General features: G+C 44.7%; 1 protein-coding gene across 4 annotated transcripts in view; it reads left to right on the top strand.

Annotated features, from left to right (window-relative positions):
* STXBP4 (syntaxin binding protein 4) overlaps window positions 1-22293 on the top strand; it is a 190140-nt gene that overhangs the window by 62007 nt on the left and 105840 nt on the right. For all 4 annotated transcript variants that reach the window (XR_011025330.1, XM_068263627.1, XM_068263625.1 and 1 more), the window contains exons 10-12: window positions 4473-4562; window positions 13441-13506; window positions 17269-17445. Coding sequence is in view for 3 of the 4 variants with exons in the window: in XM_068263627.1 (XP_068119728.1) it covers window positions 4473-4562; window positions 13441-13506; window positions 17269-17445 (333 nt within the window). In the remaining variant the exon portion in view is untranslated. The remainder of the gene's footprint in view (window positions 1-4472; window positions 4563-13440; window positions 13507-17268; window positions 17446-22293) is intronic.

Genomic DNA, 22293 nt, shown 5'->3' on the forward strand with positions numbered 1-22293 from the left:
CTCTTTAGCTGCAGTTCGACAGGCCAATCCCAATCCGTTCAGGGCTCTTTCACATTAGACAACGCGTGCAGGAGCCGTTCTCCTGCACGCATTAAATGGCCTGCGGCGTGTCGTCGGGATACTGCGGTGCGATGCAATCAGAAGTGGTAGCTATTAATTCACCCAACGGGAAAACGATGGCTCCCGGTGGTTCAACGCTCCTGGATGCGTTGAACCACAACGCACCGAAACGCAGTGTTGGGTGTGAAAGGTAAAATGAAAGTCTATGGACAAAAAGTATTGACTTTGCGTTAAAACACAGGAAAAGGCCTCTAATGTGAAAGATCCTTTAAAACTTAGCTGAACGTTTTTCAGAAGAGTGAGTGTGTCCTTATGAGTGTATCAGAACAGACTGCAGCCCAACGTGGCCTCCAAAAATCACTCTGAACATCTCTATCCATGCTGTTCCTGGGAAGATTTATCCATCTGTTTCTGTAAAAATAGGCTCCTTATTGCCCAACAAACGAGAGGGAAGATGAGCGGAGCTCCCGGTGAGATCAGAACTGAAATAGCTTGTATTTAAAAGGCCTCTGATACCAACCAGCAAGACCTGGCAACAGCGCATCTCAGGCAAACGGGAATCTTTTTCCATCAGCGTTCTGTTCGTTAAAGCCAAACTCTTATGTAAGCGCAATTCTAAACATGCTGTCCCTTAAAGAGGACCCGTAACCAAGAATTGAACTTCATCCCAATCAGTAGCTGATACCCCCTTTTCCATGAGAAATCTTTACCTTTTTCTAATACATCAACAAGGGGCTGATACTGTGGTGAAACCCCTCCCACAGTGTGATGTCAGCACCTAGGTACTGACATCACACTGTGGGAGCCTTTTTTGCATTGTGGGAAATAATGTATGTTTCCAGCTGCCTAGCAACCATTATTTTCCTCTGTGCATATGTATATCTATAAAAAAAAAAGCAACCTTTTAGCCTATCACATTGTTAGTGGGTGTGGTTATAGATAATGGCAGTTGGTTCTGTCTAGTTTTTTTATGTCTGCCAGCAGTAAAGATGATGACTTGCAGGCTGATTGTGGATCAAACAATATGAACAAATTACATGCCGCATACCAATATTTTTTTTCCCCTCTCTTCTATTTTTTAACTTCTCACTTTGCAATGTATTGATTTTTTGTTTTCACTTTTCGCTACAGTTCCTCTTTGAAGGGAACACGGGGTGAGAATAAACTGATGAAATAAACAAATGTATTTATCCTCCTACTTTTAAAAATGGTTTTAAGATTTCCCATGGCTGTATTTTATATTTAAACACTTACAAAGTAGATTGAATGTTTTATTGTTTTTACTCAATGGCAGCCTATTAGGTGTCCCAGAGTTAAAATGCATGAACTATTTACCTTTTTCTATCGCTACGCTCCCCTCAGAAGTTGTATTCTGCCAGGAAAACTTTTATGATTGTAATTTTCTTATCAGTGAGTGATGTTTGTTATATTCCTGACAAGGTACCGACAAGACAAAAGCTGCCACTTCCATGGCTGAAAATTAACTCTTTCAGACAGCAAAATAAAGAAAAAAAACTAAAACAGCTTGGTTATTAATGTTTTACGCTGTACATACACATGTTTATATTATCACGGGTACGCTTTAAAGAGATTCTGAAGCCTAATAAAATACTTATTTTTACCTTCTACTTATGTTCAGCAATATCAGCAGTCCTGAACCACCACAGTCCCGCAGCAGAACAATGCCTCTATACCCCTGAAATCCCCGGGGCAAAAATCGGGGATTGCTTCCTGAAAGAGGCAGAGCTTTGCGCTTTAGCTCTGCCTCTACTGTAGTCCATCTGATCGCCGCCTCTCCCCGCCCCTCTCAATCTTCTTTCACAGAGAAGGACGGGGAGAGGGGCGGAGATCCACGCAGATTGACTTCAGTAGAGGCAGAGCTACAGCGCTAAGCTCTGCCTCCCTGGGGAGAAAAAGCCACGACTTTGAAAGTCGTGGATTTTTGCCCCAGGATTTTGGGGTTATAAAGGCATCTTTCTGCTGCGGGACTGCAGCGTTTCAGGACTGCTGATATTACTGAACATAAGTAGGGGGTAAAAAGAAGTATTTTATTAGGCTTCAGAGTCTCTTTAAGCCTGGCACCCACATCCAAATTCGATTGGCCAGACAATTTTACCATCTCCATGTAGTATGGGGCCAACAGCATTGGAACACTATGAACAGATTGTGTAGGTAACCTCTCATACTACATGGAGGTGGTAACATTGTCCAATCATTGGCCAATAAAAATTGTGTGTGTACACGCACCCGAAGGAACCTTACACACACACAACAGAATTTGTGTGTGATTTCCGTTTTTGCGAATTAGCTTTCGCTGCACATCTAATGCAAGTCAATAAGCATCTGTTATGTGAATTTTTGTATCCAAATTTTCTGCAGAAAAAATAGGGCCTACTTTTTTTTTTTTCGCAGTGGACAATGCGAATCGTATACGATGCAAGTCAATGGGAATGCAGATTTTTGAATTTGAATGTGATGTTAGAGGGGTTCTTTAACCTTTAACAAAGAAAAAGTTTCACTTACCTGGGGCTTCAGCCGTCCTGTCCCGTGCGGCCCTCAAGGGTCCTCATGTCCCCCAGAGCTGGGTTACTTTCCCTTTCTTCGCCTAACTAGACGAACGTGCATCCTGTTCTTGTACTGCGTCTGCGGAGGAAGCTCCTGGAGACGCGAGCAAGGACGAATGTGGCTGCGCAAATGCAGTGGCGTTTGTCTAGTTAGACGAAAAAAGGGAAAGTGACCCACTCCGGGAGACATGAGGATCCTTGAGGACCGGTGTGGACACAGGACGTCTGCAGGGGACCGGAAGAAGCCTCAGGTAAGGGAAACTTATTTTTTTTTTTAAGGGTTAAAGAACCCCTTTAAAGGGCAACTGTAACAAGAGGTATATGGAGGCTGTCACATTTATTTTCTTTTAAAGGGAACCAGAGACGGCTAGAGATGGAAAATGAAAAAAGCTTTTATACATACCTGGGGCTTCTTCCAGCCCCATAAGCCTGGATCGCTCCCACGCCGCCATCCTCCTCTTCCTCTATCGGCAGTACTGGGTTCCGTCACTTCCGGCGAACGCGGCCAATGCACAGGGGCTCCCTCCATACCCTTACGCATGCGGCTGCGCAGTATGGAGCCGCACGCGTACGGATATGGAGGGAGCCCCTGCGATGCGGACAACTGGCCGCGTGCTGTGGCCGACTGGCCGAAACTACGGGACCCGGTACCGGCGGATACAGGCAGCGGAGGACGGCGGCGTAGGAGCAATCCGTGTGTATGGGGCTGGAGGAAGCCCCAGGTATGTATAAAAGCTTTACTTTATTTCATCTCTGGTTCTCTTTAAGCAATACCAGTTTTCTGGCAGTCCTGCTGATCCTCTGCCTCTAATACATTTAGCCATAGACCCGGAACAAGCATGCAGCAGATTAGGTGTTTCTGACATTATTATCAGATCTGACAAGATTAGCTGGGAGGGCTTATGTGAGAGTTAGGTTAGGGTGAAGTCATATTAAAATATCAGGAAAATTTACCCCTATTTTACCAACGGGGTAAAAGTAGATTAAAGAATATAGGTCAATTTACTTATATTCTACTATACGGTAAGCCAGGCCCTTTTGAACCTGCAGCTTCTTTTTACATGTACTCTCTGGAAAGCCTCCGGACCATCCAGAGGCATCTCAGTACTTAGCTAAGTATCAAAATCCTGCCCCCTTCCCCCCTCCTCCTGGTCACAGGGATGCTTCAAAGCAAGAGAAAAATGATTGTGGTCTCCATTTTTAATGCTGCATCCTTTCCAAGTCAGTGGTCCATGCATCTTAGAGAGGAAATCCTGTGAAAATAATGTAATAAAAAAGTGCTTCATTTTGACAATTATGTATAAATGATTTAGTCAGTGTTTGCCCATTGTTAAGTCTTTCCTTTCCCTGATTTACATTCTGACATTTATCACCTGGTGACCATTTTACTGCTGGCAGGTGATGTCAGTGGAAGGAGAGGCTGCTTGCTTTTTGGCAGTTGGAAACCGCTGTAAACAGCTATTTCCCACAATGCAACAAGATTCACAGACCGGAAACTGCCAGTCCTGGCATCAAACTGTGGGAAGGGTTTCACCACAATATCAGCCATACAGAGATGATCCGTTTGTGAAAAGGAAAAGATTTGTCATGTAAAAGGGGGTATCAACTACTGATTGGAATGAAGTTCAGTTCTTGGTTACAGTTTCTCTTTAACTCTGCACAGCCGACTCCTTCTATTGGACATGTGCTCACTCATTCACAAATGCAGAGGAGGAGTTGAAGCACGGCTGTACGGGAGGGTAAAGGGGAGGGAGGGAGGGGACAGGAAGGGGAGGGGAAGGGTGGTGAGGTCTGACCGCCAGAAAAATAATAGAAATACACTTTCAAACTGTTTTGTCATTTGGGCAGATGCAGTCATGTGACCTCTCAGAAACCGATGATGTCAGCAGACTGAAGAGAGAGCGAGATGATGCACGTGCCCAGATGAAGGTTCTCAAGGTAAGATTTGTTTTGATAGAGTTAGTAAGCTGCGCTTACCCTGACATTGAAACAAAAATTAAGCTAGAAAAAAAATATACCTATGAAGTGGGAAGGCTCTGGATCCTATCCTTCTCTGTCTCCTCTCTGTGTCCTGGTGAACCACGCCCGCCCCAAATTCACTTTTAGGAGCCCTTGTGTCTCCTAGTGTTCCTGTAGACCACACATGTCAAACTCCGGCCAGCGGGCCAAATCTGGCCCTCTGAGACATTAGCACCTGGGCGTTACGGACGAGCTCAGCTCGTCCAGTAGCGCCGTGGCGGATTGCTCGGGCCCTGATGGGCCGATTTGAATAATTTTTTTCTTAAATACGCAGCTAGCACTTTGCTATCTGCGTGTTTTTCCGCTCGCCGCCGATCCGCCGCTACCTGCCGCGAAAGAGGGCCCCCCCGCAGACCCCTTGCGCAGCCTGGCCAATCACCGCCAGGCTGCGCTATGGGGTGGATCGGGACTCCCTGTGACGTCACGACGTCGATGACGTCATTCCGTTCGTCGCCATGGCGATGGGGGAAGCCCTGCAGGAAATCCCGTTCAAAACGTAATTTCCTGATGGGTATAATCGCCGGCGGCGATCGGAAGAGGTAGGAGGATGCCGCAGGGAGGGGGGAATCATGTAGCTAGCGCTGGGCTAGCTACATGAAAAAAATATAGGTTAAAAAAAACCTCCCGCGGCCGTGCGGCGCATATAATCAGAACGCTAGGGAGGTTAAATTTGGCCCCATGTGGTTTCCCCACTATGCATTATGTTTGGCCCACTCTGGACCACCAGGGAAGCTGTATTGAAGGTGAAGCCTTAGATCACCAGGGAAGCCATATGGGAGAAAGCACTAAACCCTACGGGACTGCATAGGGGAGGGTGGGGGGCACTAGACACCAGGGAAGTGTATAGGGGAGGGAGAGAAGACCACTTGACACTGGGGGGAACTGTATAGGAGTACAAGAGGAATCACTGCCGGGAGACTTGGGTGCAGGATACAGCTGGTATGGCTTATCCTGCTGCTGCACAAGTTCCCGGCGATGTTAATTACTATTCCCCCTCCAGGCCGCCATGGATAGTGGGGAATGAAATAATTTGGCTTCTAGCTATTGCTGGAGGCCAAATTAGAGTGTTTTATAAGTAACTTTAGCTCCGGCTTCTAACGGCGCCGAAGTTACTCGCTGTGCGCCGCTAAAGCCGCAATTCCTATTACGGCCTATGGTGGTGCCGGCTGGGCCCAAATCTCCTGCGCTGGAATGAAAGCATTTGCTGTATAGGAGAGGGAGAAAAACCACTAGACACCGGGGAACTGTATAGGCATTGAAGAAGAGCCATGCCAATAGACACACTAGGAAACTTTATAAAGGAAGGAAGGTGGCTACTAGTCATTGAGGTTGGACCGCAACTTGGTCTGAGTGTTCAATTTCGGCCCACTTTGTATTTAAGTTTGACACCCATGCTGTAGACGGTGAAGGTGATGGCGGTCTGAATCCGTCTCTCGTACCCCTCGGTTGGCTTTCTGTTTTTTCCTGTACAGACAATGTAAAAAGTATGAACTCTAAAAGTTATTGATTAAAAAAAAGCCATTTAAAGAGACACTGAAGCGAAAAAAAATATATGATATAATGAATTGGTTGTGTACTATGAATAATAACTAGAAGATTAGCAGCAAAGAAAATATTCTCATATTTTTATTTTCAGGTATATAGTGTGTTTTCTAACATTGCATCATTCTCTAATATGTGCAGATTACACAACACTCTGCATTCAAAATGATTCCTTCAGAGCAGTCTGTGAACTAATGACCTCTCCTCTGGCAGAGAAAAAGACATTTGTTTACTTACAGTTGAGATAATAAAAGTCAGATAACAGCCCTCTCCACCACTTTGAAAGTCGTAGAGATTAATGGCTTTTTTGCATAGAGATAACAACTGGAGTTTCTTAACTCTTCCTGTACTGGAAACAATTACACTGATGTAGCTGATCTTAATGATTTCTTAGCTGTGCTACACATACAAATCATAATATCATAATTTTTTTTTCGCTTCAGTGTCTCTTTAAAAAAGTTCCAGGGCCAATATAGAGAAGATACTATTGAAATAGAGAAAAACAATTAATGACGGATGTCCTTCGTTTCAAGGTTGCCCCGGCGCTGCTCATAAAGGAGCTTTTATTAATATCCTTTTGTCTCTTCCGCCTAATAATATTGGCGTAGACTTTCACGGTTAAAGGCGATGTAGGATTATGCATTGTCTGAGTCAACCCCAAATTTGAACAAAATTGTAATTTAATTATTTTCCTTTGGTGCTCATGCCCACATTCATTTTTATTTATTTAAGTATTTATATAGAGCTGACATATTATGCAGCGCTGTACAGAGTATATTGTATTGTCCCCTAACTGTCCCTCAGGGGGCTCACATAGTCATATATCTATGTATCATGTAGTGCATGTATCAAAGTCTAGGGCCAATTTAGGGGGAAGCCAATTAACTTATCTGTATGTTTTTGGGATGTGGGAGGAAACTGGAGTGCCCGGAGGAAACCCACACAGACGGGAAGAACACACAAACTCCTTGCAGATGTTGACCTGGCTGGGATTCGAACTGAGGACCCAGCGCTGCAAGGAGTACGCGAACATGCTTTCGCACGCACGTTTAGAGACACGGACCGTACACATTTAATAAGCGTGATGTATTTAACCAGGAAACCTGCACTAAGCTGCCCCCCCAGACTAAGCCACCGCCCACAACTGCACCGCCCACACTAAGGTGTTGCCGTGCTAAGCCACTGCCCACACTAAGCCACCACCCACAGGTCCCATGCATACTTACAGCCTTCATTTAGTGTCTGTTTTCACTAGTGCAGAATCCGCAGAAAATGCTGTCTATTCCGTCAATAGGCTTCCCTTTCAAATTGCGCGCAGCCTGTCAGAGGGGGCAAAGGGAGAGGCACGGCAAGAGAGAGCCAGGGGCGGACCTTCCGCCTCTTCCGGCCCTCCTCCACCTTCCTCCACTTGTCTGACTGAGTGGCGTCCACTCTGCACCACACCGGGATACCCCTTGCTGGCGCTGCATGCCCGGTGCGGAGTCCTCAGAACAGTGGCGACCTGCTATGGAGAGGAGAGCGTGGCCTAGCAACTGCGCATATACAGGAAGTAAGCTCTTCCTGCACACGAGCTGTTATTATGATACCGCCCTCCTCTCTACTGTGGGTCGCCGCTGATCTGAGTTCTCCGCGTCGGGCATGCAGCGCCAGCAAGGAGGATCTTGGTGTGGTGGAGGAGGGATGCCCAGTTGCCCAAAGATTAGCTGTCCAATCAGTCTCTCGAGTATCTACTCCAGGACACTCCTCTTTACGGCTGCCCAATTGGCTCAGGATTTATTTAGTTTTTCCCAGTAAAAGTTTAAATTTTCTTTTCAGACACAGTTATCCTTTAAGTTAGCTGGATTGCGATCACAGGGAAGGAGTCTGCTGTGAAAAACACGCCAGGCTATCACTCTCATTACAGAAAGATGGTCAACCCATTTCGGCCAGTTAATATAATCACGATTGCGGCGGTGAACAAATGGCTGATTTGACCCAGTTAATATCAGGAGCATCTGCAATGAAAGTCGCTGCAACCTTGAGCTCGAGAAAAAGAGAGATAGACTAGATGGGATTTAAAAGCATTACTGCACTATAATGTAATATAAAATAATATACAACATAATATAAACAGTATACTATAGCTTAGATAATCTATTAGGGAAAGTATTATTATTATTATTATTTAGTATTTATATAGCGCCGACAGTAGTAGTAGTACAGGTCCGTCTCAAAAAATTAGCATATTGTGATAAAGTTCCTTATTTTCTGTAATGTACTGATAAACATTAGACTTTCATATATTTTAGATTCATTACACACAACTGAAGTAGTTCAAGCCTTTTATTGTTTTAATATTGATGATTTTGGCATACAGCTCATGAAAACCCAAAATTTCTATCTCAAAAAATTAGCATATTTCATCCGACCAATAAAAGAAAAGTGTTTTTAAAACAAAAAAAGTCAACCTTCAAATAATTATGTTCAGTTATGCACTCAGTACTTGGTCGGGAATCCTTTTGCAGAAATGACTGCTTCAATGCGGCGTGGCATGGAGGCAATCAGCCTGTGGCACTGCTCAGGTGTTATGGAGGCCCAGGATGCTTCGATAGCGGCCTTAAGCTCATCCAGAGTGTTGGGTCTTGCGTCTCTCAACTTTCTCTTCACAATATCCCACAGATTCTCTATGGGGTTCAGGTCAGGAGAGTTGTCAGGCATATTGAGCACAGTAATACCATGGTCAGTAAACCATTTACCAGTGGTTTTGGTACTTTGAGCAGGTGCCAGGTCGTGCTGAAAAATGAAATCTTCATCTCCATAAAGCTTTTCAGCAGATGGAAGCATGAAGTGCTCCAAAATCTCCTGATAGACAGCTGTATTGACCCTGCCCTTGGTAAACACAGTGGACCAACACCAGCAGCTGACATGGCACCTCAGACCATCACTAACTGTGGGTACTTGACACTGGCATTTTGGCATTTCCCTCTCCCCAGTCTTCCTCCAGACTTTGGCACCTTGGTTTCCGAATGACATGCAAAAGTTGCTTTCATCCGAAAAAAGTACTTTGGACCACTGGGGCAACAGTCCAGTGCTGCTTCTCTGTAGCCCAGGTCAGGCGCTTCTGCCGCTGTTTCTGGTTCAAAAGTGGCTTGACCTGGGGAATGCGGCACCTGTAGCCATTTTCTGCACCCGCCTGTACACGGTGGCTCTGGATGTTTCTACTCCAGACTCAGTCCACTGCTTCCGCAGGTCCCCCAAGGTTTGGAATCGGTCCTTCTCCACAATCTTCCTCAGGGTCCGGTCACCTCTTCTCATTGTGCAGCTTTTTCAGCCACACTTATTCCTTACCACAGACTTCTCGCTGAGGTGCTTTGATACAGCACTCTGGGAACAGCCTATTCGTTCAGAAATTTCCTTCTGTGTCTTACCCTCTTGCTTGAGGGTGTCAATGATGGCCTTCTGGACAGCAGTCAGGTCGGCAGTCTTACCCATGATTGCGGTTTTGAGTAATGAACCAGGCTGGGAGTTTTTAAAAGCCTCAGGAATCTTTTGCAGGTGTTTAGAGTTAATTAGTTGATTCAGATGATTAGGTTAATAGCTCGTTTAGAGAACCTTTTCATGATATGCTAATTTTTTGAGCCAGGAATTTTGGATTTTCATGAGCTGTGAGGCCTGGTGCACACCGGAGGAGTTTTTCTGAGCGTTTGAGTTTTTAAATCTGCTGCTAATGTTATCCTATGTGTCTGTGCACACTGGAGCAATGAGGTTTTGTAAAAAAAAAAAACATAGCATTACATTGGGAAGAGCTTTTAGAGGTTTCAAAAGCTCTTCCCAATGTAATGCTATGGGGTTTTTAACAAAACCTCATTGCTCCAGTGTGCACAGACACATAGGATAACATTAGCAGCAGATTTAAAAACTCAAACGCTCAGAAAAACTCCTCTGGTGTGCACCAGACCTATGTGTGTAATGAATCTAAAATATAAAAGTCTAATGTTTATCAGTGCATTACAGAAAATAATGAACTTTATCACAATATGCTAATTTTTTTTAGAAGGACCTGTATATGCTCGATGTTGATAGCAGTGAGATATGGGTATCTTAAAGCATACTTGAACTAATATGTGACATGAGATAAACGTGGGTACGTATAGTACACGTATAGTACTAAAGACTTGTAAACACGCTAGGTAGTTCCCGGACGAAAATCTGGCCTGTGTATGGCTGCCCCTGACCCTCCACGTTTCACCAAGAGATCCAGAGTGCCCCTCCCACTCATGTGCTGTGCATTGTCCCTCCTCCCTGCTCTGTAGCAACATTATCAGTACAGCACTGGACCTAAGGCTGTCACCCACTGGATCAAATCCCAGTCCCTGTGGGCGACTGTACTCATGCATGGATCAGCACATTTTGGCACTGGGTTTGGCAGGCGTCTAATGGTCTCCAATGTAAATTATTGGTATTCTGGTGCTCAGGTGGTGAGTTGGACACCCAATGCGGACACTAGTATCCGATCAGCAACAGTAGTAACCTATTGGCTACTATATAGGGTTCTGTTACGCTAGCCAATCGGCTATTTGTAGATTAGTGGGTTAGTGTTAGGCACTAGGAGGGGGCTAGTGTTAGGCACTAGGAGGGGGCTAGTGTTAGGCACTAGGAGGGGGCTAGTGTTAGGCACTAGGAGGGGGCTAGTGTTAGGCACTAGGAGGGGCTAGTGTTAGGCACTAGGAGGGGACTAGTGTTAGGCACTAGGAGAGGGCTAGTGTTAGGCATTAGCCGGGGAGTTTAACGTCAGATATTAGATGGGAAGGTTAGTGTTAGAACAGGGTGCCGGGTAAGTTTACAGTAAAGTATCGGTAATGTTATATTACCATTATTTCCACTATCCGCACCACTCGGAGCTCAACTCACCCGGTGATTCCACAATATGTACTTCTCATGCGTTTGTGTGTATGTTCCTTTTTTATTTTTTTTCATTGCAAATGTTATTAAACCTGTGATTTATCTACATAAATGGCAGAAGGGCTAGTTGTCGAATGCAAAAACAGCTCTCCTGAGAAGTAAATGGAAGCCGAAACACTTGTATCTAGCTGAACGAACACTCCTGATAACAGGATAGTGCTTAGGAGTTCAAAGGGTCATTATTCCTTTGTTTGGGAGCGGAATGAACCAGATTTTACATGGCATCGACATGGTTGCTGTTTAAACTTCAGATTCACTATTACTACTACATATACAAATAGTGATCACATAAGTTTATTTATAGTTTAGGTTTGTGTCAACTATGACTACAGCACTGCAGTAAAGCCATCAGACACCGTTATCAGTAGTTTACCGTTTGGCGAGCCTCAATAATGGGAATTGTGGTGATCTTTATCTGCAGAGGGGCAGCAGCTGGTCTTGCGTCTGACAAGCTCCTGCCAGTGCCGGCTTTGTACACGGGACAGCGAGTTCTTACACTTTTACAGCCTCAAGTAGTCCTGTGATTTATTTTTACATTTAATTAGCAATTGCTTTTGCTGTAGCTTAGCGCTCAGGTCAAGGAGTGCTCAATAGGGCTCTTCAGCCGAGTGGCGCAGTACTGTGGCAGCGACAGTGGTGGGGGGCAGCGGTATAATAAACACTAGCGATTGCTGATTGAGAGCAACAATAAAAGACATATGATGGCTACCAAATAGACAGGACAGAGAACATTTATATCGTTCTTTTCTCCTGGCGGACTCCAAGCACCAGAGCTGCAGCCACTAGGGCGTGCTCTTTAAGCAGTAGCAGTGCTAGGAAGTCTTGTCCAAGTACACTATCCAGCCACAGGTGGTCGCTTTTCTGATGCACAGGTTTTTTTTTTCCGTATTTAATTTTACACACTTTTCCATGGGTGAGAAATAGTTTTCTTATGTAGAAAGAACTTTAGGAAGGGCTCTCACTTATTGCAATACTGCAAATCACACACAATTTTCAATAACTACTATATTTTTCGGACCATAAGATGCACTTTCTCCCCCAATAATGGGCGTGGGGAAGTCCCTGCGTATTATGATCTGAATAATACACTGGGACCAGTAGCAGGTGTTCCCCCCCCCCCCCCCTGAGTAGTCTCAGCGAGGGCAGTCATTGACAGCAATGACTGAGCTGTGGTACCACCCTTGAGACCATTGGTTCCAGTAACAGTGAAGAGCACCCCAATCATGCAGGTCTTCCGTAAAATGTCCAGAAAATTGGGCGCGTTGCCTATAAATTATTTTATCACTGCTTGCTCATGTAAAAACTTCTCTTACCCGATCTACATTCTTACATTTATCAGTGAATCCAACATCTTAAAGAGGAACTCCAGTGAAAATAATGTAATAAAAAAAGTGCTTCATTTTTACAATAATTATGTATAAATGATTTAGTCAGTGTTTGCTCATTGTAAAATCTTTCCTCTCCCAGATTCACATTCTGACATTTATTACATGGTGACATTGTTACTGTGGGCAGGTTATTTAGCTGTTTCTAGCTGGTCTGGCTGTTAGGAAATGGCTGTTTACAGCTGTCTCTGTCTGTGAACATTGTTACAGTGTGGCAGTTTGCCAGGAGTACCGCGGTATTCAGAGCCTCTTGTGGGAGGGGTTTCAGCACAAAATCAGTCACACAGCGCCCCCTGATGGTCTGTTTGTGAAAATCATTCTATTTCTCATGTAAAAGGGGGTATCAGCTACTGATTGGGATAAAGTTCAATTCTTGGTTGGAGTTTCTCTTTAACTGCTGGCAAGGTGCATCAATTGGTATTGGGCCCCCCCCCCCCCCCTGCCCCCTCTATGAAATGAGCAGAAATATCACATGATTTACTAGTTTGCTCTGGGGCAGAAGGCTTTGTGACATCATAGCCTAGGCTAAATATGCCCGGGTGGGGTTACACACTAATATACACTGAGTGGCCAAAAAATTAGAGGCACTCTCTACTGACGAGTTGGCCCACCTTTAGCTCTGATCACAGCCAATATTTTTCTTGGCATAGAGTGCGAGGTCCCTTTTTCTCCTCCCCCCTCCTCTTCCTCCTGCCCGGTCTGAGTGCTCTTCTGCAGAGGTGTGCTGTCCCGCCTCTTCTTAGTCTGAGTGCTTCTGTGCCGAGTTACGCTGTGATGTCCTCCACTCCTAGTCTGAGTGCTGCTGTGCAGCATTATGCAGGAGGCTCCCCCAGCTGTAGACCTATACCTCATGTTTTCATGTTTGCATCCTTTGGAGATTTGCTATGGACCGTTTTACCTTGTGACAAGGCTTCTGTTATGTCTTTTAGGAACAGCTCCTGGAATCTGAAAAGCAAAGAAGTCAGCTGAGCGCCGAACTCACAAGCGTAAAACAGGTGAGCGAGCGCCTATTATTGGCTGAATAATTATAACCGATGTCTTTTACATCATTTCAAAGATGGAGGACCGTGCAGCGCAACAATGACAATACGGATCTATAGTAAAACAAACCAACCAAAACAATTAAAATCCTATGTTTACATATAAGCTGTGTTTGCCGGGACTGCAGAATTCCTGAGCTGACACAGCTGAGAGATCAAATTACACTTGTGACTACTTACAGAGGAGGGGAAATTAGACAGGCTCTTCTCTCTAAAAAACACGCATGGTGTATTTATCTCTATTTTCCTTGCATCCTGTGCAAGAGTTCAGGTCCACGTTGAAGTACAAATTTAGCTTTATAGCCCTTTCTTTTTGCATTTAAAGGGTACCTGAACAGACACGTGACTGTCACGCATCTCACTAGGTTGCGTTCATTTTTTTTTCCCACACTGTGGTATACACATATACAAGGGCGGGCGACCAGCAGGGATCGTGATTTCATCCTTCCGGTGAAAGTTTGAGCTCTGTGTCTATACAGACGCTCCTCTAGGCTAGCGAAGAGGACCAGTGGAGTGGCACAAGATGGGCGGGGCAAGTACGAGAACAATACCCTCAGTCTAGGCTTGGCCAACATCAGATCACTCGCCTACACATTGAGGGGCATCAGGGCAAGCTGTACAAACTAGATTCCCGCAGTAGTAGTAGTAGTTACACCTCATTTCATTAGCAAATATTGGTGTGGCCAGTACTATTACTGTGCAATTAAACTTTATAGATATTTTATGCCTGGTACACACCATGCAATTTCCTGTCAGATTTCCGGTCGAATCGATAATTTCCGCCAGCTCCGATCTGATTGCCGATCGTTTTTCTGATTGATTGCCGGGATCACTTCTGTGCTAAGTTGATCAGAAATAGATCGGACCTGTCGGAAATTATCGATTTGACTCCAAATCTGATGGGAAATTGCATGGTGTGTACCAGGCATTAGAGCTGCTCGTTGTGATTTGTCTGAACACCTCTGGTGTTTCTTTGGGCGTTTAACAAAGCTAAAGCGCGCAATGTTCTGCAGCCGTATAGCCGGTCTGACTAAACCTGAAAATATACCTCTGAATTTTTCCCACTCCTGTCCATTTTGCTTTTGACAACATGTGATATACGTAAAATTAAAACTTCATATTTATTATTTATATAGCACCAACATCTTCTGCAGCACATTACAGAGTACATAGTCATGTCACTGACTGTCCTCAGAGGAGCACACGATTGAATCCCTGCCATAGTCCTAGTCTAATGTCCTTCCATATTATCAGTATGTATTTATATAGCACTGACATCTTCTGCACCGGAGCTGTCAAAGGACCTGTCCCGCAGAGGAGCTCACAATCCAATCCCTACCATAGTCATGTCCATTGTAGTCTGGGGCCAATTTAAGGGGAAGCCAATCAACTCATCTGTATGTTTTGGGGATTTGGGAGAAAACCATAATGCCTGGAGGAAACCCACGCAGACACAGGAAGAACATACAAACTCCATGCAGATAGTGCCCTGGCTGGGATTTGAACCGAGGACCCTGGGCTGCAAGGTGAGAGTGCTAACCACTACGCCATTGTTGTGCCCAATAAATAAAAATGGGGGGGGGCATTAGGAAGGAAGTGTGTGACTGTGGTTGTCTTGTCTAGGAAGCATAAATGACCAGAAACGACCCTAGTAGGTGGTTGTTGACGTCGGTGTTGTTGATCACTGTACTTGTATGCATCAGTACGGTTACATGTTAAATATAACTAGACTGACACTTTGACAATGCTTTTCACTTCTTCCTTTCACATCTAATAAAATTGTCCGGTACGCGTTGTCTTTATCCCCCATCGACAACAGCCAAGCTTTTCATGCCCCGCCGCGTTCCACGCTGTCCGACCATCTCGCTATCTGAAGTGATAAGTGTCCATTGTCTTAAAAAGGATCAAATTAAATTTGACCACCGCGATCGATTTTCTCACATTGAAATGAGCAAAGCTGCAGATGAAAGCTGTCTCGTGGAAACTCAATAGTTCTGCAGAAACGCTGCCACTCGTTGGCTCGGTCAATAGACAACGCGCCAACTTCTCCAAAGTACCTCTTCAAGCTGCAAGTGTTCAGAAACTCTGCTGTCTGTTAATTGAGCTGTTTGTTCTTCGTTAAGAAGTTTGTTTCCATCTGTACAAAAAAAAAAAAAATTCTTATAGTAAATGCCTAATTAGTCTATGAAGTAGATTTTTGTCACCCAAAATGATCGTTGGTGAAGAATCTAGCATCTGCACAGGTATTCCACAGTGTTGCTGATTATATTAAAGTCAATGGGAACCGTTTAATAAAAATATGAATCCAGATACTTACCTAAGGAGAGGAAAGGCGCTGGGTCCTATAGAGCCCTCCCACTCCTCTCTCGGTCCCCGTTCCAGCGCTGGCTCCCCCGTAGCAGTATTTGACCAATTTAGTCAAATACTGCTGTCCCCGTCGCCAAAGGGAGGCTTCGGAAGTCTATGGGAGCCCGAGTGTTCCCGAAGATGGGCCGTATCATACTGTGCGCAGTATGGGGCCACCTGTCTTCGGGAGGACTCTGCTCCCGAAGACTTCCGAAGTACCCCGCGGCAGGGCATTCAAATGGAGTAGCTCCTGCTGCAACAAGGGGACCGGAAGAGGAGCACCTTCCCTCTCCTTAGGTAAGTATCTGGTTTATTTAAAAAAAATCCCATTTACTTTCTCTTTAGTAGCCAATTTATTTAGAGACTTGCAGGTGCTCCGGGTCAATTTCTTGTTTGTTACATTTCGTCTCCTCAAATTAGTACTGTTGCATTGTTCTCCCCAGAGATTTTTGTCCAGCTGGGTGGCATGAAATAACCGGGTGGGGGACAATGCAGGTTCGGCGCTTCTCTGCCTAACTCTGCTTACAGCATAAGAAGCGGATGAGGAGGTGAAACGATGATAGCCGGGTGGTCACCAAAATTAGGAGGTATCCCCCTGATGTCTGAATTTGGGCAGTTCCCATACGTGCCCATGTGTCATACAGCTCCACGAAATATGTTGGGGCTTTATAAATCAATATAATAAATCAATAATAATAATAATGTGTCATTTCACGCAAAAAGTTTTCACGGTATTCACATAAAAGTAGAGACTGGGAGTTTCCGAGAGGTTGCCAATTGAATATACCAGATCAGCCTTTCTTAACCTTTTACCTTGGAGGAACCCTGCAAATACTTTTTGGACCTTCAGTATAATGTCTCCTTATTCTAGTGCTTTTTATTAATGTGCTCATTATTATTCTGAATTTAATGCATCTTTTTACAGTAGCCCCTATTATAGTGTGCTCACCCCACGATAAGGAAAATTGCCAAGGAACCCCTGCAGAGTACTCAAGGAACCCTGGTTGAGAAAGCCTGTACCAGATGGTATGAACTAGCCTGCTGCAGGCGTTGATTTAGCTGTTAAAATTTTTTTTTGAAAAAGTGACCACGCCCACAGTTAAGCCTCACTCACAACACACTTTATAAGTGTGCTTCTGACTCCGCCCCCTGTCCATCCAAAGGTTTTGGTGCCCAGATTTTTCGGGGTATTTAGTCTGTGAGAAATTGGGTAACCCTGCCCATGGCATACCAACAACATAGGGGTATACATGGGACAACTGCTTTTCATTTAATCACTTTTCAGGAGGCATAAAGCATTGTTTTAGTGAGTCCTAAGAGGACCAAGCCGTTTTTCCACAGTTATGATTTGTTTTTCTTTTCTCGCTACAGGAAGCCAAAGCCGCTGTTGAGGAGACCAGAGCCCTGCGTAGCCGCATCCACCTGGCTGAGGTGGCCCAGCGACAGGCCCGTGGCGTGGAGATGGACTACGAGGAGGTCATCCGTCTGCTGGAAGCTGAAATCACCGAACTGAAAGCCCAGCTCTCCGACCACTCCGGCCACACTAAAGTAAGCCCTGAAGCCATCTCCCCCGTTACCATGACTCCCTGGGAGGCGGTCAGGTGACCTTAACGCTCGCTCGCTCTCTCTCTCTGCAGCAAAGTAGGTCAGTGTTTGTCTTGTGTTATTCAGTACTAGCAGTGATGAGCAGCGATGAGGACTCTGCTGGTGAAGCCACTTTTCTCTTCTATTCAAAACTGGTCTTAGTGTAATTATCCCTGGCAGGGAAAGCAGAAGTTTGTGCCAATAACCTGACCGCACACTAAAGAGCGGCCGCTCACAAGCAAGTGGTGGTCTGCTGTGCAGGAAGGACGCATAAACCTTAGCTTTTTTTTTTTTAAGTTTATTTATTTTGGGGGTGTGGGGGATTTCTTGTTTTGTTTTATTTTTTCCTTGAAAGTCTTTATTTTCCGAAGTGTACGGCTTTAACAATTTTTGGACCAGCGCCATAGTTTTCAATAAAGTAACAAAAATAACAGTTACAGTGGCCTCAATTCACGGAGCATTATCAAACGTTTATCAAACACTTTATCAAACATTTGATAATTTACCTCATGGGTAAAACCTCATTTTAAATTCACTAAGGTGTTATATATTTATCGAATGTTTTACCGATAAAACGTTCAACAAATATATAACACCTTAGTGAGATTTTACCCATGAGGTAAATTATCAAACGTTTGATAAAGTGTTTGATAAACGTTTGATAATGCTCCGTGAATTTAGGCCAGTGTGTGCGCAGGGCAAAAAGACCTATAATTAGATGTAAAGAAAAAATTACCCGACAATAGCACCACACTGACCAAATAATCAAATCACATGATCTTTATTAAAGAGGAAATCCAGTGAAAATAATGTAAAATAAAAAAAAAAAATTGTACAATTACTGTATGTATAAATGATTTAGTCAGTGTTTGCTCATTGTAAAGTCTTTCCTCTGACTACATAGAAAACAATAGTGCAGCACCAGACATGCTATTGAAAGCACTTGACTTGATTTGCATTGCAAGGAGCACAGGTCCAAAAAATTGCACAACAGTGTATATACGAAGTTATGGACGGCTCAAAAAAGAGTTGTAATTCAAAAAACCTTTAGGGCTGGAACCCACAGGAGCGTTTTTGGCAGCGTTTTGGCAGCACTGCGATACGCTAGCAGTTTGCCAAAACGCTGGGCTAATGTTAATGGATGGGGCAACTTCCACAGGAGCGTTTGCGTTTCCCAGAAACGCAAACGCAGGACCTGCAGCATTTTGGGAGCGTTAGCGCTTCAATGTAAAGTATTGAAACGCTAGCAGAAACGCTCAGCAAAACCTAAACTGAGCGGTTTTGCTAGCGTTTTGCGGTTCAGCACACTGTAACAAAATGAAAAATAATTCACAGGACCAATCAGGATAAAAACGCAAAACGCTACGCACCCGCTGGGAAAAAAAATACAATGTTGCAAAACACAACCAAAAACGCGCATGAATCCGCTTGCAAACCGCTCAGACAAAACGCTAGCGGTTGCGTTTTGCGTTTGCTGATTTCAGTGGGTTCCAGGCCTTATTGCATGTCAAAAATTAAAAACACCCGTGTGAAGCTTGCAGGGCAAAGCATAAGCCAGACCCATTAAAAATGCATAGAGCTCATTGCCCCTATATCCAATGTATTTATTGGATTTATAAAGCACCAACATATTACGCAGTGCTGGACATTAGTTTAGGTTACAGACAATATTTAGGGGTGGCATACAGCAATATGACAATACAGGGATACAAGAAAAACCAGAACATGCAGCACAGTATGAGTACAAGGTAATGCTTAGTCAGTCACGGGATCTGAGCATGGAGATTAGGCAAGTTAGGTTCACTCAGATGCATAGCATGGGTGCACAGTAATGGAGGTGCATGATCAGGTAGGACACAAAAGGAGGAGGACCCTGCCCGAAGGCTTACAATCTAGAGGGAGAGGTAGGGACACGAAAGGTAGGGGACCAGAGTTCAGCTGTGGGTTTAGAGCACTTGTGAGGGGTGGTAGGCCAGAGTGAAAAAGTGAGTCTTGAGGGCCTTCTTGAAGATGTTGAAGGAGGGGGCTGCCCTAATGGGTGGAGGTAGGGAGTTCCATAGTGTTGTTGAGAAGTCCTTGAGGCGTGCATGGGACTGGGTGATGCGAGGGGGGGGGGGACTGCGCTCAGGCGGAGGAGCGGAGTGAGCGGCTAGGTGTGTACCTCTGAGTTAGATCGGAAATGTAGGTTGGACAGGTTTTGTGGACAGATTTGTAGGTCAGACACAGTATCTTGAATCTGATTCTGGACTGGATAGGAAGCCAGTGAAGAGATTCATGGAGGGGAGCCGCCGTGGTGGAGCGATGGGAGGAGTGGATAATTCTGGCTCCGCATTCATGATGGACTGCAGTGGGGCTATTCGGGTCATAGGGAGACCAGACAGAAGGGCATTGCAGTAGTCAAGGCGGGAAATTATGAGGGCATGGATGAGGAGTTTGGTGGTGGCAGAGGTCAGGAAATGGCGGATCTTGCAGATGATCCAATGATGTGGGGTGCCCCCATACACACAAGCATTACACAACTCATTCAAACCCCATGACCACGGTAAAGTCCGCAATAACGAGTTCATGTCCGACCCGACATATCAAAAAGTGACTTAAAGAGGAGCTGTTAGGTATAAGGTCTCAGAGAAAATAAACACATATATCAGTAGCTAAAGATTGGCTGTACTTACATTACATATGCATTTCACTGTCCACGTTTGTACTTCACAGAATTTTTATATAGTATATGCAGAGATTGATGCTCCTGACAGCTCATGGCAGGTTCCATGTTTTTCTGTCTTCTATGAAGCCAATTGTGTGGTCATGTCCTGCCTGCTTCCTGATCACAGAAAAGCTCGTACTGAATAACACAGTGTGCAGTGAATATTAATTAGCCATGTGGCTAGGAACAATAGCTGACTCCTGCAGTGTACTCTGCCCGGAGATTTATCAGTGCTACGCGCTGGACTGATTACAAGCTGCTGTAACGTCTCATTAGCAGCCGAGGGGAGGGCCCCAGAATGCTTTGCAGTATAGTATGCGGCTTGCGTCCTGCTTGGGTCTAACAGCTTTGCTGATAAGCACACATCAAAGGTAAGAGAGATTTTTATCTTCACTAATGCCTTTTTGGCTTCCTTCTAAACTGTTTAACACAGGAGAATAGAGGTTTAAATTAGCTTCTGCAGCCTGACAGTTAAGGTAGCCATACACTGGTCGATGTGCCATTAGATCGACCAGCTGACAGATCCCTATCTGATCGAATCTGATCAGAGAGGGATCGTATGGCTGCCTTTACTGCAAACAGATTGTGAATCGATTTCAGCCTGAAACCGATTCACCATCTGCTGAGCTGCTCCTGCCGCCTGTCCCCCCCCCCCCCCGTATACATTACCTGATGCTGGCTCCCGGGCATCTTCTCCGCATTGCACGGCTCTGTTCCGGATCCATTACGGCGCTTCCTGTGTTACTCCGTGACCAGGAAGTTCAAATAGAGCGCCCTCTATTTGAACTTCCTGGTCACGGAGTAACACAGGAAGCGCCGGGATGGATGGAGCCGGAACAGAGCCGTGCAGCACGGAGAAGACGCCCGGGAGCCAGCCTCAGGTAATGTACACCTGATCGGATCGGCCGCCGCTAGCGACGCGCACTTTACCCGCGGACGATCGAGGGTAATTTCCCGCACGCCGTGATCGGACCGATCCGATTCCGGGAGGGAATCGGATCGGCGGCTGCGTTTACCGCAAACGATTGGCAGCAGATTCGATCCCAGGATCGAATCTGCTGTCGAAACGGCCGGGAATCGAGCCAGTGTATGGCCACCTTTACTCTTTAAGAGATGGCTGCTTGTAAAAAAGCAAACAGCAGCTACTTCCAGTGACATCACCTGACAGCAGTAAAAATGTCACCATGTGATAAATATCAGAATGTAAATCAGGGAGAGGAAAGATTTTACAATGGGAAAACACTGATTAAATCATTTATACATCATTATTGTAAAAATGAAGCACTTTTTATTACATTATTTTCACTGGAGTTCCTCTTTTTAAGTTCCAACTGTAATCAATAATAAAGAGAATTTTTAAAAAAATCACTAAAAAGTGACAACGCTGGTGTCCCTTATAGATAATTCAAACAGTCAATATGAGTATGTAGATAGTATAACAATTAATCCCTCTCACCTAATAGTGTAAATATACAGTAGGATGCGAAAGTTTGGGCAACCTTGTTAATCATCATGATTTTCCTGTATAAATCATCGGTTGTTACGATAAAAAAGGTCAGTTAAATATATCATATAGGAGACACACACAGTGATATTTGAGCAATGAAATGATGTTTATTGGATTTACAGAAAGTGCACAATAAATGTTTAAACAAAATTAGGCAGGTGCATAAATTTGGGCACCACAAAAAAGAAATAAAATCAATATTTAGTAGATCCTCCTTTTGCAGAAATTACAGCCTCTAAACCAGGGGTCAGGAACCTTTTTGGCTGGGAGAGCCATAAACGCCACATATTTTAAAATGTATTTCCGTGAGAGCCATGCAATATGTTTCAAACTGGGACAGTGCGCATGCGCAGCAGAGGGCTCAGGTCCTTATTGCCATGGTGATGTGTATACAGTTGACCCTTCGGGCAACGGAAGCGTCCGACACGTCTTCAGCTTCTCTTGGGTTTCATCAACATCAGCTATTTCCCCAAGAGCCAGACAGGAGAAATACCGACTAACAGCTTGTATAATTAGCTAATTGACTTGGGGGTTGATTCATTTTGTAGAAAGAGATCCCCACACTTTGGCCTTATTGGGCCGATCAAAGTGCAGGGATTTT

The sequence above is a fragment of the Hyperolius riggenbachi genome, chromosome 12 (genome assembly GCF_040937935.1).
Source record: "Hyperolius riggenbachi isolate aHypRig1 chromosome 12, aHypRig1.pri, whole genome shotgun sequence".
NCBI lineage: Eukaryota > Metazoa > Chordata > Amphibia > Anura > Hyperoliidae > Hyperolius > Hyperolius riggenbachi.